The sequence below is a fragment of the Canis lupus genome, chromosome 19 (assembly GCF_003254725.2).
Source record: "Canis lupus dingo isolate Sandy chromosome 19, ASM325472v2, whole genome shotgun sequence".
Classification (NCBI taxonomy): Eukaryota; Metazoa; Chordata; class Mammalia; order Carnivora; family Canidae; genus Canis; species Canis lupus.
The window spans coordinates 44,100,489-44,117,214 of record NC_064261.1 but is presented as its reverse complement, the minus strand read 5'-3'; the positions used below and the strand labels follow the sequence as shown (position 1 = coordinate 44,117,214).

At 32.6% G+C, this 16,726-nt stretch overlaps 1 protein-coding gene and 1 pseudogene across 1 annotated transcript in view; both read left to right on the top strand.

The window, feature by feature from the left end:
• LRP1B (LDL receptor related protein 1B) overlaps positions 1 to 16,726 on the top strand; it is a 1,837,374-nt gene that overhangs the window by 1,210,546 nt on the left and 610,102 nt on the right. The window contains exons 24-25 of the mRNA XM_049097407.1: positions 14,435 to 14,632; positions 16,159 to 16,363. Of these exons, the coding sequence (XP_048953364.1) occupies positions 14,435 to 14,632; positions 16,159 to 16,363 (403 nt within the window). The remainder of the gene's footprint in view (positions 1 to 14,434; positions 14,633 to 16,158; positions 16,364 to 16,726) is intronic.
• LOC112648947 (tetraspanin-6-like) lies at positions 6,606 to 7,490 on the top strand (annotated as a pseudogene).

The following is a 16,726-nucleotide window of genomic DNA, read 5'->3' as shown; positions in this document are numbered from 1 at the left end:
ATATATGTTCACATTTTTAATTTGCTGTTTCAAATTCCCATCTATGTGCTTTCTATATTCCTTATCTCTCTGATGAAATAAGCATCTTATAGTAAAAAATCAAGTCGTAGATTTTTTGTTTTATATAATATTCAGTCCAGTTCTAGAAAAATATTAAATCAAAAGTATTACATTTTTTCAGAGAACATTGTTGTTTTTTGAATATTAAGTTATTTCACTCTTTTATTTCGATTGTTGTTTTGTGTTTTTTTCTCTTGGCTATTAAAATTTGAGTTCGCAAAACAAAATTTTTTTTTTTTGAGTTCTTGAGGCATAAGTTCAATTGTTTGATTCGTTCTTGTCCAAGAATCTTGTACAAGGTGATTGGCATGAGAGGCTAAAAAAAAAAAAAAAAGCAATTTTTTATAATGATAATAGTCATTTTATTTATGTACATGTTTGGATTAAGGAAACAGTAGATCAAAATATAATCATATTTTACATGAGAATTTGCTCCATAACTGGTTTTTGAATACAGGTGACAAAAGTATTGACTTATTATAATACTTCTGTGTTCTATGAAATCAATAGCAATTCATGTTCAATATTAAAATAATTCAACATTTGAATATAAGTATCCAGATCAAAGATAATCCTACTAATGTAATTGGCTCCTTCCATTCTAAACTCAGAAAGAAACTAACAGTACTGTATCAATTATCACTGTTAGGATTGCTAGATTTCACAGCTGCTTTTTTTATAGTTTAAGACGGAAGCAAAGGTATAGTTACCTTTTAAAGTTAATATAGAGCTTTCTTGCATGGAGAATTTAACCTGCTGGTAATTTATTCCTTCCTGAAACATACAGTATACCAAATGCCATTGTCAGCATTTATATTATTCAGATAATATAGGTTTTGTTAGCCATTGAAGATTATTTTTTAATTTAAAGCAATTTTTACGTATAAAAGAGGATTTTTTCTGCATTTTATTCACTTCCTTTCTTTTTTTAAAACCTATGGTAGATTCAGAGTTTAATAAAAATGAATTAACCACTAACTATTGAACTTTGAAAATAAAATTTCTTTTTTCTTGCTCTTCTTTTATTACTTTTTTCTATCATTTTTAAGTTGGGTCCCTGCTTTTAAAATGTATCCTTTCTACTGAATGCAATACCTGTTCTTATTCTTCTTGACATTTTAAAAGTAAAGAATAATAGCACTCTTTATGCTTCAAATTAGAACTATGACTCCCCTGCTTTTTTTTCTCTTGAATCTTCTCCTGTAGTTCTTTCATATTTTCTTATTTCTCAGAGCTCCTTTCTTCCAAAATTCTTTAGTCTGGCTTTTGCTGAATTGTGAAATGATTCTGTTTTCTCTAAGTTCACTCTTAACATCTAGTTAGTTAAATATAAAGATTTCCATAAAAACTATTTTTATGATCTTCAGTTTTTATTTAATATAGCTGTAAGTCTCATTTTTCTTGGCTATTTCAATACTTTTTTATCAGTCCTTTACATGTTTCCTTCTTAATATGTAATGCATTAATCACTTTCTTACAAAGTGTTCATTTCTTTATGCTATGAATACCCAGAATATTCCTATTAATTACATTATCTCCAGTTTCTTTTCTGTTTAGTAGACAACTTACTTGAAGATTTGCATCATGTTTCTAGTTACATCAGAAAGAATATTATAGCCGTCCTTCTTACTTTCTCATAGCCTGAATTAGGTGAGATTTCTCCACCAATGTTTTTCTTGGTTCTTATTATTCTCTTCTATCCATGTTTAGATTTAAAGAATTATATTTAATGCAGGGACCAGTTAAAAGAAGGTTATTCAGGCAAAAGATTATTGAAAGAAAGAAAAGAACAGATTCAAGATGTGTTTTAGAGGTGAGATTGTCAGGTATTGAACAAGAATAAGGAAAAATAATTTTTTTTTGTAATATACATTGCCTTGAATATAATTATTTTTTTTGGTATTCTTATCCTCTCTCATCCACCAAATTACCAGCTCTTCATGATAGGGTCGATATTTTACATGTACTATATATTTTCCTTAAATTTCTAAGAACAAAGAAGATATTCAATAAATATGTGTTTTCTTGTCCATTTTTTAAATTAACTAAACCTCAAAATATTTTGTGGAAATTATATTGGATGCCAGAATAAACTATTAATGAGTACTTTAGAAAAAAATGGTATTTGCTTTTCAGCTCAATTTACATGATTTTTTTTTTTTAGTAAACAGATTATGGATGTAATCCATAATTTTATAAAAATAAAACAGCGTAAATTTAGTGCTCTCTTTTTGGTAAACTGTGCCCATTCCTTAAACCTTAGTTTCCGTATACTCCTATATGTGATCTCTTGAGACCTTCCTTTATCAGCTCAAATCATATTACTGTGGCATTTATATTTCCAGCTATACTGTCTTTCCTACTATCCAGTTCTCTTTAATTGAGTGTCATTAAGTCACTTCAAAATTTGTTGGCTGAAATGGACTCTTTCTCTTCTCTTAAATATCCATAGTCCTGTCAGCAGCTCCAGTTTTCTTCTGGTCTTCAGGCCTACAAGCTGAACTTATCTTTGACTTCCCCAACTCTTTGCTGCCCCCCTCTCCATACCCTAATTTATTGTCTTTTGGACTCAGTCCTCCTTCTCCAGTTGGTAGCATCTGTACCATAGATGTTATAATGATGACAGTCTTCTCTCTGGCCTCTTTGTTGTCATCATCTTATTTCTTTAGTTTCTAAGAATATATTGAAACTTGAAGGGATATGGTATTTTTATTGAAAAGAATCTAAATCCGGAAGGTGAGAGTTAATGGAAAGAGGTCAGAAGTATATTAAAGAATAAAAAATGAAATAAAAGAGAACAGAGTAATGATAAGCAGGTGGACTACCTTGGGGAATAATGGTAAATAAAGGTGAAGAGATCAGGGGAATTAAGCTATGGTGTGTGTGTGTAGGGGGGGTAATTTGGTGATCCACTTCTTTATTTTAGTAAAATGACACTTTTATATATCAGTGTCTATTTATGATTTGAAAGTAACTTTTAAATATTTATGGAAAGAACATCAAATTCTTCAGTCTGCTATTTAGGACCTTCTTCATTTTTGCTTGTTTTCTCTCTCCAACCTAATCTTTTGTTATCCTCCACTATGGATTTCCATTCCAGGCACATTATTACTGTTTTCATCATTAGTAATATTAGTAAATAAATAGTTGCCAAGAACATATAATGTACTTTCACATGCATCATTTTATTGTACCCCCTCCTTCATGCACTCTGCTCATTATCATCTGAGCAGAACAGTATCTTCTACATTCTGGAAATCCTATAATCTATTTAAAACGCTCTCCTCTATGAATTCTTCCTCAAGTTGATTATGATAATATTACTAATAGCTACCACTTATCAAGCATCTACTGTGTGATGGGCAATTCATTTATAACTTACAGGAAACCAATGGATATTAATACTCTGATTTTATTCCTTTGGAAACTGAGACCCAGAGAGGTTGCTTCATTTACTCAGGGCTGTGGCAAAGAGATGTTAGAGCAAAGCTTTTGAACTTCATTCTATCTGACTCCAAAGAAAGAGCTTTTACAAGTTACTACAAAGATCCAGGCCACCTCCCTGTGCTGTGTGCCCTCAAAGTCTTGTGATGTCTTTGAATAGTGTACATTTTATGAGCTTATTTCTGTTACCACTTAGACCCAAACATTCTTAAAAGCTGAGACTGCATCAAATTATTTTACACCTCTTGTGAAAATACATTTTAAAAAATATATTTTGTAGCAAATGTTTGTTGAATATAACAAGTTTCCTCTATTACTTGAAGTAGTAATAGTTTTTATTATTAGTTTTATGATCTGTGCTATGTGTACAATTGATCTATTATTTCTAACCGCTATGTGGTATCATATGGCATGTCCCCAACTATTTTTGTTTATTCACTCTACAATATAAATACACTTAAATCACCCCAAATCTCTGCAAAAGTAATGCTGGCATTGACAGACATTTATCTAGTCTTAGAAATATGCATGAACATTATTTGGGACCAAAATTATTGACTCCCAGGGTATGCTTATACTTACTATGAGAAAGTATAACCAGTATCTTCTCAGAATGGTTGAACAGTCTCCACCTCCACCAACAGTACACTTTCAAGGTCCCCATATCCTTGCCAGCTCTTAAAATTATCCGATTTTCTAGCTTTTTCATCCAATATAGTGAAGTAAAGTGATAGTTCGTTGTTTTAGTTTCATTTTTCTTATGGCAAGTTTGAGCATTTCTCTATATGCTTGTTAGCCTTTTGCATCTCTTCATTTCCTTTGGCCATTTTTCTATCAAGATGGCTGTCTTTTTCTTATTGTAGGATTTGGTTGCATGTACTAAACTGTAGACATATCAACTATCTTCTACATTCTTTTAGCCCTCTATTAGTTTCATTCACGATGACCTTTACAGAATATTTCTTTATCTTTCTGCTTCATTCCTTTCTTCACTTCATTGTTTTTCTTTTTTTTTTTTTTTTAATTTTTATTTATTTATGATAGTCACAGAGAGAGAAAGAGAGAGAGGCAGAGACACAGGCAGAGGGAGAAGCAGGCTCCATGCACCGGGAGCCCGACGTGGGATTCGATCCCGGGTCTCCAGGATCGCGCCCTGGGCCAAAGGCAGGCGCCCAACCGCTGCGCCACCCAGGGATCCCAACTTCATTGTTTTTCTTACTTTCTTCTCGCCATAATAATTTTTATCTCCTCTCTATTTAATGTCTCTTGGGCTGTTTATTCATTGATTCTTATAATTAAGCATTCACTTATGTAATCACAGGTATTTATTAAATATAATCTAGCAAAAAGCACTGGGCCGTATCTTAGAAATGCAAAGATTTTTGCTCAAACTCTCACCCCTTAATGAACTCTTTCTCTCTCTCTCTCTCTCTCTCTCTCTCTCTCTCTCCCTCTCTCATTCTCCCACTCTCTCTTTCTATACATACATGCCCCAAATGCAGATTCCTGATATTTATTAATGGAAAGAATAGATAAGTTTTTAAGAAACTTGAAATATAAAGCAGAGCTACTGAGAAAAAAATATCCAGGAATTTTCAGGCAAGTAATTAAAGGCAAAACAACAGCAAAATGAAACATACAGATAAAAAAAAAAAAAAAAAAAAAAAAAAAACAACTCTCAAAATTGGTGGACAGTTGGTGAGATAATCTTATAAATTTACCAGTTTGAATAATAGTTGAAAGTCTATCCTACCTTTCATTTCATAGATTTTAGTATATGTGCTGCCAAAACGAGCACTCATTTCATAGGTTTTATATCTTCTGCCCTTATGTATACCACACTTCAATAATATTTCACTTTCATTCATTCCCAACATAGCTATAGCTAAAGGAATGGAGAAGAGGAAGTAATAATATATAGTGAACTGGAGTAAACAATAGATCATTTACCACTTCATAAGTTGCTACTCTGTACAGGGGATATATCTAATGATGGGGACCGAGAAATTCAAATAAAGTATTAAATATGAGAACAGAAAAGTGAAAATTCTGAACTTGCAGGAGAAAAAGCATTGTAACTACAATATCACTATGTTTGAGGACATTATAGGTATGATAATAAATAATCAGGACTATTCATGTAAAATTACTAGTTTTGGAGTCATAACAATTACCCTGAGAGGACTATAGAGGAACTCTTTCTTAGACAAGTCATCTACTGCTTCCATATACTATCTTGTAACAATCATTATGCAAATCTGTAGTGGGATTAAAAAAATCAAAGAGAAAAGAACAGCAGATAGAAGACCTATAAGTCCTTTCTAAAGCTCTTTGTAATATGCTACATTTATTAAAAGTAAATTCATCACTTTAAAAAAATATAAAATATATATATATATATATATATATATATATATATATATAAATTGGAACCTTCTTTGTTTTATACACATGTCATCTCATGGTAAAGAACTTCAAGCCTCTTCTATATTGAGTCTTATTTGGTGGTTTGAGTTGTAAAATTCAGTCATTTATGAGACTGAATAAATACCACAAGCCAGCACACTGAAAAAAAAGTTAGTACACTGCAAAAGTGAATGACTACTTCATATTTTGCTATATTCATTCCAAATTGAATTTGCCCCAAAAGAAGTTAATATCCTTACATCAAAATTGAAACACATGAGAAAATGCTTCATTGTGTTTTATCACCAAATATTTTATACTGATGTTTATTTTTTATCCTTATTAAAGGGAAAAAAACATTTTAAGACTTGGCATTTTGAAACCCAGTCTTCATGATTTCTCAGTAGTTCATGAATTTACATATTGGATTATTCATTACAACTTTTTATTTTCTAAAAAAGAAATAATAATTTAGTAAACAAATCTTAAAAGTAGAGACACTTGGAGAATTTATCAAGATTCAGTTCAAATAGAAATAATTTAAATATTTACACTTTGATTTTTTATTTTGGTAAACAGGCCTATAATAGTCATGTGTAATCAAGTAAACATTTATCAACTATATTCTCAACACAAAATGACTACAGTAAATATAAGAACTTGAAAAGCCTTCAGAAAGTTTTAATAAGCTGGTGTGGTGGGGCAGGGTCGTGGCTAGTCATGGAGTCCCCGTCTCGGAGACTGCAGACGAAACCAGTCATTACTTGTTTCAAGAGCGTCCTCTTGATCTACACTTTCATCTTCTGGATCACTGGCCTAATCCTTCTTGCCGTTGGCATTTGGGGCAAGGTGAGCCTGGAGAATTATGTTTCCCTTTTAAATGAGAAGGCCACCAATGTCCCCTTCGTGCTCATTGGCACTGGCACTGTCATCATTCTTTTGGGCACCTTTGGCTGTTTTGCTACCTGCCGAGCTTCTGCATGGATGCTAAAACTGTATGCAATGTTTCTGACTCATTTTTTTGGTTGAATTGGTCGCTGCCATCGTAGGATTTGTTTTCAGACATGAGATTAGGAACAGCTTTAAGAATAATTATGAGAAAACTTTAAAGCAGTATAACTCTACGGGAGATTATAGAAGCGATGCAGTAGACAAGATTCAAAATACGTTACCTTGTTGTGGTGTCACCGACTATAGAGATTGAGGGATACTAATTATTACTCAGAAAAAGGATTTCCCAAGAGTTGCTGTAAACTTGAAAATTGTTCTCCACAGAGAGATGCAGATAAAGTAAACAATGAAGGTTGTTTTATAAAGGTGATGACCATTATAGAGTCAGAAATGGGAGTGGTTGCGGGAATTTCTTTTGGAGTTGCTTGCTTTCAGCTGGTTGGAATCTTTCTATCCTACTGCCTCTCTTGCGCCATAACAAATAACCAGTATGAGATAGTGTAATCATCAAACCACGGGCTTACTATTGTTCAGCTTTAAGGACATTTACATTCCCCCCTGTGAGCTATGAGATTGCCTGGATGGAAGATTGCCTAATACTACTTACGATAGACCAAAAAATTCCATCAGTAATAGTCTGATTCAATCAAGACATTTGTGTAGGTCCACCTTTTGTCCCATTGGTGTTAATCATTGAAACCCCTGTATCACTGTGAAACACTGGAAGAGCTAATAAATTATAAATGAAGCAAAAAAAAAAAAAAAAAGAAAGTTTTAATAAAAGAGTCCATGTAACAGTCACTGTTCAGAGTAAACAAGATATGTTTTCAAGGTACCTGGCTGTCTCAGTCAGTGAAACATGCAGTTCTTGATCTCAGGATTATGAGTCTAAGCTTCATACTGGGTATATAAATTACTTAGAAATAAATCTTAAAAAAAAAAAGAAAAAGACATTTCGTGTCATCTTCCATTTTGTGAAATCTTTCAAACATATTGGAGAATAATGTATTCAAAGCTAATATTTTAGCATATTGAAAATTTATCCAATTTATTCATGCTATACATGGTACAAATTATTTTCTGAAAGTGATGAAATATTAAATAACTTTGAGTCCTCTGTTCATCCATTCCTCCATCCCAGAGGTAGCTCCTTTTGTGAAATTAGGATATCTGTTCTGTCATAGTTTGTGTTCTTAAACAACATGTAATATAATTTTTGTGTTTCTTAGCTTATGGAATCACATACATTATATATATCCAGCTGGAATTAGTTGGAATTTTTAGTCACAAATATGATTTTGAGAAGTATCCATAGTGTAGTGTTTTAAATAGCTCTGTTTATTCCTTTTAAATTCTCTATGGCATTCTGCTGTATAAAAAGATTATAGTTTTGTTAATCTTCTCCTATTCATGGTCATTGATGTTATTTCCAGTGCCTTGCTACATCAAATTATGTTGCGGTGAAAGCTCTTATGATGTCTATTTGTGGAAATGTGCACAAGCTGAACCACACATGTTCAAGTGCATGTGTACCTTCAGTTGCACATGTCATCTCTATCATCGCCAATTATATTTCCAAAACAGTTTTAAAAATGTAGACTCCATCAGCTGTTATAAGAGTTCCTGAGTCTCCAATTCATTGCTAACACTAGACAGAAAATTTGTTCAAATCCCTGCTCCTCCACTTACTAGCTGTGTGACTCTGGCATATTAGTTACATAACTTCTCTGTGCCTCTTTTTCTTCCCGTGAAAAATGGGAGCGATAATATCACTTACTTCCTAGGACTTTGTGAGGATTGCACAAATGGGGATCTATGAAATATTTAAGAGTAATTCTATTTAAGAAGCACTCTATAAGTGTTTGCTATTTTAGTAATGTTCAGTCTTCTTAATAGTTGCCCAAGATAATGGTTATGGTCTTCTTGTTTTAACTGCTATAACATTTTCTTAACACTCTCTATTTCTCCAGTTATCTCATTATTTATGGATTGTTTTGTTCTCTTCTATACTTGGTTAGAGGGTATAATTTTACTCACTCAATTTTTATTTTTATTATAGATTGTAGGTCTATTCACATTTTCTATTTCTTTACAAGTCAATTTTGGCAAAATATTTCTCTAGAAAATGGCTTACTTTACCTATTTTCAAATTTATTATTAAAATATATATATCACTCTTATTTTTTTTAATTTTTTATTGAATATAAATAATAATATCCATAATAATTACTTTCCTAGTTTAATTTTTCCTATTACTCATTTCTACATATATTTATGTGCATGCATATGTATATGTATTGGTCCTTCCACATGCTTATCTGTATTTTATCCTTCAAACAAATGATTTCCATTTTTTTAATAATGTTTTTCTCTATTTTATCAATTTCTGTAATTATATTTATGTTATTCTTCCTAACTTATTAGAGTTATCTTTTCTGGGTTCTTGAATTTATTTATTATTTTATTAATTTTTAAAAGATGAATTCTCCATTTTATTCAACTACCACAAATACACAGAGAAGAAAAAGAACATTAAATTATCTGCATGGTTTATTTTTTCCTTGTATAGATGGAAAAGTTTTCAGAGCTAATGAGCTAAGTATAGTTATACAGATTAATTGGATTGAGGTAAAAATCATGATTTTTAGGTAACAGAAGTTGTACATTTCTTTATTCTCTACAAATTTCCACACTAATTACCATATTTCCCTTTTTTTTAAAACAGATGAATTGAGATATAATATATATGCCATAAAATTCATTCTTTTAAAGTACAGAATTCAGTGGTTGGAAGTATATTCACAGAGTAGTGCAACCATGACAACTATCTAATTTTAGAACATTTTAATTCTCCCCCCAAACAAACTCCATACATATTTAAAATTCACTCCCCATCAAACCCTAGTTCATCGCTGGCAATCTCTAACCTAGTTTCTGTCTCTGTAGATTTGCCTAGTCTGGGCAATTCATAACAATGGAATAATGCAGTACATGCTCTTTTGTGACTAGTTTCCTTCATGTGGCATGAGCTTTCAAGGTTCATTCATTCATGTTTTACCATTTATCAGTATTTAATTCATTTTTATTGCTGAAAAGTATATTTATTGTATTATATCATTTTGTTTATCCATTCATCAGTTGATGAGCATTTGGATTTTTATTCTTTGATTGTATGAATAATGATATGAAATTCACATACAAGCTTTGTGTGGACATGCTTTTCATTTCCCCTGTGTGTACAACTAAGAATGGAATTCCTGGATCATATGGTAAGTCAATGTCTAACATTTTGAGGAACTGCCAAAGTGTTTTCCAAAGTGGCTGTGTCATTTTAAAAATCCAGCCAGCAATGCTTGAGGGCTCCAATTTCCACCCAATCTTGCCATCATCTGATATTGTCCATTTTTCTTGTTATAGTTATTCTAGGGGATGTGAAGTGTGATGTTGTGCTTGATTTGTGTTTCCCTGATAATCAATGATATTGAGCATCTTCTTGTCCACTTATTTGGTCATTTTTGTAGGCTCTTGGGTTAAATGACTATTCACAGTCTTTGCCTAATAAAGAGTCACTAAGTACTCTTCCAATAGTTGTGTGATTTTAGCTCTTATATTTAGGTCTAGGATACATTTTGAGTTAGTTTTTATATATGGTGTGAGGTTTCAACCTCATTCTATGGAATACAGAAATCCAGTTCCCCCAGCACATTTTCTTGAAAAGGCCATCTTTCCCACATTGAACAGTTCTCTCTGGAGCTTGGGCTTTTGGGGGAGCTCCAAATCCATATGTCCCCTCTGGGAACTTGTGGATCATTTGTTTTTAAATCAATTATTAAGCTAAGGACAGGGGAATGGGTTTGGTACATATTAAAACACCATATAATACTGATATTCAGCAGTTTTTCTTGAATTTCTAGAGTTCAGAAAAAGGTGATTTTGACCATTTTGTCAGTGTTTTCACTGTTTTATGAAAGAGATGGTTTTGGATCCTCATTTCACCATCCAGGAACTGATTCTCTATTTCATTAGTTTTAATTGTTCATTCTTCTTAATCTATACATTTGTTGCCATAATAATATCTCTCTTTATTTCTGAATTCCTTATTGAGGTCCTATTGGTCAAGAAATTGTTTAGCAATTATTTCTAGTACTAAAGTATATGTGAAGCTTACCAGTCTTTATAATTGATTTTTATTTAATTCCATTGTGCTCAGATCAGGTGTCCATTAATAGGTTGATTATTTGCTATCTCTTGGTACTTACTTTGTAGACTAAAACATGGCCATTTTGTTACATATTCTGTGTGTACTTAAAGAGAGTATATCTTCTATTTTGATGTACAGATTTCTATTTATTTCCAGTAGATTGAACTTTTGTTTATTTTGTTATTTTAATCATTGTTATGGCTTTTTTTTATCAGTTTGTGTGGGAGTTGTGGTTAAATATATCACAATATGATTATGGATTTATCGATTTCTCCATTTAAATCTGTCAGATTTTGCTTTATATATTTTCAGTCTATAATATTAGGCACACACCAATTTAGGAATTTTATCTGTTGTCTTATATATAGAGAACATTTTACTTCTACAAAAGCTATTTGTCTTAAAGACTATTTTGGTTAATATAAATATTGTTTTATTGATAATGCAATTAATAATTCAAGATTTTTCACATATAAAACTTTAAATCATGTAGCAACAAAAGTATTATTTTATTTTAAAAATCAAGATAAGACCTATATAGCTTTAGTGACTTTTCTTTATTTGTAGCCAAGGCAAGAGTAGAATCCAGGTCTTCTCTTGTAGAATTTCTTTCTACATTCAGTTGCAACAAACAAGTTAGTAATTTTTGGTTTAGGAGAGAGCACTTTCTCACATAGAGCATGTAAGTAAGAGCAGTAAATGATCTCTTAAATATTGCTGTAGTAGAAATGTGAGTTCTCCTTAAGGAGAAAAAAAACACACACACAACATGTTTTACAATATTTGTCATACTGAATTACCTTGCTCAGCATATATGTCATGCCCAATTTTTGTTTTATTTATTAGTGTTTCTAAGAAGCAAGAAATTATAATTCCTTCTATTGTTTGTTTGAATTTTTATTCTTAAAAATTGTTAATCTTAGTGGAAAAATATGATAGTGCTAAAAAATTGTATCAACAGAAAATAAAGTGAAAGCTTTCTTCCCACTTCTGAATCCCATATACCAGTTTCCATAGCAGGTAACAACATTTCCTCAGTAAGCCTTCAAGAAGTATCATATTCTTTACCTTCATATAGGTCTAGAAAAATATTTTTAATATAAATGATAGCATAGATTGTGCATTATTTATGTTTTGCTATGGGTAGTTGGTCTTTTAAAAATGATACCAAAGAGGGAAACCTTAGTGGCTCAGCAGCTGAGCATCTGCCTTTGGCTCAGGGTGTGATCCTGGGTTCGGGGATGGAGTCCTGCATCAGGCCCCCTGCAAGGAGCCTGCTTCTCCCTGTCTATGTCTGCCTTTCTTTGTGTCTCTCATGTAAATAAATAAAAACTTAAAAAGAAAAAAATCCATTACTTTTTGATTCCCTCATAGTTACCTCCACATGTGTATTCACTTTGATGACTTTGAGCTTATAAAACAAATATGGGGAAAAAAATGGCCAGTGATTTCCCTACACCAGTGGCAGGCAGCCTAGGTTAGCACGATTCTCTATCTAAGACCTGGATGTATTATGTCTTCCCCGGTGTGTGGTATTAGGGCTATTATAATGAGCAAGCCAAACAAGATCCCTGTTTTAATAAAACATATAAACCAGTGAGGAAGACAGATGGCAAATAGATAGTGATTTTAAAGTTTACTTCAGGGGCGTCTGGGTGGCTCAGTGGTTGGGTCTGCCTTTGGCTCAGGTCGTGATCCGGGAGTCCCGAAATCAAGTCCCACATCAGGCTTCCAGCGAGGAGCCGCCTCTCCCTCTACCTATGTCTCTGCCTCTCTCTCTTTGTCTCTCATGAGTAAATAAATAAAATCTTAAAAAAAAAAAAAAAAAAGTTTACTTTAAAGAGAATAAATAGGTTATGGAGATATAAAATAATAAAAATGGACTTTATTAAGAAATTGATCAGAAAAGAACTCTCTGAGGAATGGAGATTAATAAAAACAGTAAACCTGGTTGCAATTGGCAAAAAACTATTTCAAACTGAGTTGGAGTTAAGTGCATTGGCTTACATATCCAAAGTATGGGAAATGTATAGGGAATATGAAGGAAGGAACTAGACTTATGGATAATTGCAACAGTGGACTTGAATATCCTTAGCCTACGGACTTGAACATCTCCAGGTGTTCAAAAAAAGGCTCCTTCCTTTTTTTTTTTTTTTTTTTTTTTTTGGTGCATTTTTTCTCTTCAACAACAATATCACAAGTATACTTCTACAAACTGCAAGGGCATAGACACTGGCATTACTAGGCTTAGAGATCTCTGGCCTTATAAGAAAATTGCAATATTCTCTGGAAGTTTGTAGACCCATTCGACTGATTTAGATTTCACATCCTCCTTTTGAGCCAATCAGCAGGGAAAGAGATGATTATAGCAGCTCACATTCAGAGGATGTATCTATAATTGAAATAGGAAAACAAGGGGATCCCTGGGTGGCGCAGCGGTTTGGCGCCTGCCTTTGGCCCAGGGCGCGATCCTGGAGACCCGGGATCGATTCCCACGTCCGGCTCCTGGTGCATGGAGCCTGCTTCTCTCTGCCTGCTTCTCTCTGCCTGCTTCTCTCTGCCTGTGTCTCTGCCTCTCTTTCTCTCTCTGTGACTATCATAAATAAATAAAAATTAAAAAAAAAAAAAAAAAAAAAAAAAAAAAGAAATAGGAAAACAAATCTCCCTAAAGGAAAGCTGAAAGGAATGGTACTAACATAGAAATGAGAGGAAATCTTTATAAGCATGGATTCCCCTTTCTCAAAATGTATATTCATCAAGCAAAATTCGTGTCTAACTCATCTTAGTATGTCCAACAGTAATTGGTACAGGATTTGACACATTACCAAAATGATGATGTAATTTTTGTAAATTTCAGACTGGGGAGAAAGCCATCATCTACCCTCTTCTGGGGAGTACACTCAAACTATAAGTCTGTAATTTCTTCACAGAAATCCTCTTTTATTGGGTCTGTTTCCTTTGTGGATCTGTAGGAATGTGATGGGTTAAGGGTAGCAAAATTAGTTTTAGTCAACTTTTAGCAATTCTTGTGTTAATGTTTCAGAGGTTTGGATTGTCAGCTGAAGCTCCATTAAAATAGAAAAATCCCTATTTTGTCTTGAAATTTCAATAATTCTTGTATTTTTTAATCAGAATCAGGTGTAAAAAAATCCAAGGAGAGAAAAAGTATACTTATTTTAATGAATACATATCAACCTAAAATTTTCAAGTTTCCTCTAAATGTTGTATTAAAAGAAATTGCTCCTGTAATAGCAGAGAGTTATATAGTAAATTATGCTGGTAAATAATTGGATTTAACCTCAAGTGTTTTATTCTACTTATGAAAGCATATAAATATTTTTATAAGCCTATTAAAAATAAATTTACTTTCAGATCCTTTTGAAGCATTCATCATCTTTTCTATTCGTCATGAGATCAGAAGGATTGATCTTCATAAGAGAGACTATAGTCTACTTGTTCCTGGGCTGAGAAACACGATAGCACTTGATTTTCACTTCAATCAGAGTTTACTTTATTGGACAGATGTTGTAGAAGACAGAATATACCGGGGCAAGCTTTCTGAAAGTGGAGGTAATTTTTAACTGCAAATTCCAGAAAAATATGATGCAATCAAATGGGATTTAGATTAATCTTGCACTTTCATTCTTTATCTCCTCCCTCACATATGTAAAACCAGGAATGTCAAGTATATGTGTGAAGGTATGTTGAGGGAAGGAAATGAATGGTGAAAGCCACTATGCATACCATTTTTTTTTTATGCATACCATTTTCAAATTGTGAGCTTTTCTGTGGATATTTGGTGGAGAAAAATATTTATAACTACCACCTTCCACATACTAGTAGACATATGTTTGTGAGTTAAGTGTTTTATTTTTTACCGTCTTTCAGAAAAATTCAAACAAGTAATGAATCATTACAAAGACCACTAATATGAACTAAATGTTTTCATCATAATTTGACTTACCTCTTTTGTCTAATCTAGGCTTTTTCTTTTTTCTTTTTGAGAATCAAGGCTCTGAGATAAATATATGTAATAATCTTTTTGAAAATGTTGGATCTGTGTGGTATTTCAAAGCCCAGGTGTTTCTATCAAAATCTGAATTTCTCCTTAAGTCACCTTTGCAATTTTGGAAAAATGGTAATAAACACAATATAGTTATCATATGTGAATTTGTGTCCTATGGAATATTGCAAGAGACTGAATTCAAGCAATGGATTTAGATCCTTGGGCTTAGTTGGTTCCGTGTTGAAAAACAAAAAACTGTTAAAATGTTAACAAAAATGCTGCCAATACCATAAACTATGAAGAGTTAACCTATTAGAAAAAAAAAATCAAATAACTTTTAATTACAAAAGAAATTAAGAAGGATACATAAGAGCATTGCTTATTTTTATTTAGACCACACTAATACCTTCCTCTCTTAGTTGTAATCATGTTATATCTTATAAGTCTTTGGGCCAAGGAGGGGTGGGGAGTATGACTCTGGGCTTATCTTTAAGGGTCAGTGCAGTAAAGCTATCTTATCTATCATGCTTCAGAGAAGGGTGGCTGCTGACTAGCTATAATGCATGTTGCCCGAGGTGGACTTTTTCTCTTTATTCTACCCGTGAAGATCAATGTTGACACTAAATTGCACTAATTTTAACCAGCACATCATTATTATTCCCCAAATCCTATGTCCTATTTCAAAAGCCAGAAACAAATAACTTTCTGAAATCTAAATATTGTTAGCCTCAAGAGTTATTTAAATATTCCGTTTCCCTGTCACTGAAAGGGCTTAAGAAATTAAAAATTTCTGGTAGGAAAGCTCAGTAATTCTAAATTTGGAGTCTTCTTAGTTTCCCTTGTGCCAAGTAATACATCTTGCAAAATCAGTATAATGCTTAAAAACTTTGCACTGCTCTTAAATTGACATTTTTGGGTTTTGACTGCAGAATTTAGAGCTAATCAGGCAGAAATTAAAAATCAGTTGAATGGGTTTTGAGAGGTTTTTATTGTTGTTGTTGTCATTTGTTTGTTTTTGCTTAACAAGTTCCTTGAATGGGTAAAACTATTAGTTTCCTTTTTTTTTGTTTTTTGTTTTTTGTTCTCATAGGAGTCAGTGCAATAGAAGTGGTTGTGGAGCATGGCCTGGCTACTCCTGAAGGATTGACAGTCGACTGGATAGCAGGCAACATATACTGGATAGATAGCAATCTGGACCAAATTGAAGTGGCCAAACTAGACGGTTCCTTAAGAACTACACTCATAGCTGGAGCCATGGAACATCCCAGGGCCATCGCTTTGGACCCAAGATACGGGTAAAAAAGTTTGCCTTTTACGAATTCACTTTGGCATTAAAAAAAAAAAAAAAAAAAAAAGATCTTTTAAATTAATATTGAATTCAATTATCTCATAAATTATGAGTAGGATTGCTTACCTTGTGCATTGCATATATGTGTATATATGTATAATTATATGTATGTCTGTGTGTATGTATAATTATATATATATATATCAACCAGTCTAAGTTTATTAGCATAAATTTGGTTGTAAGATTGTTTACATAGGTACTTTTTAGAGGCTAGAAATATCTTTTTTCCAAATATGGGCATTAGGCCCTATTGGAAGCGATTGCAACTCAATTCTGAAGCAGTAATTTAATGAATTTCTCTTTGACCTGC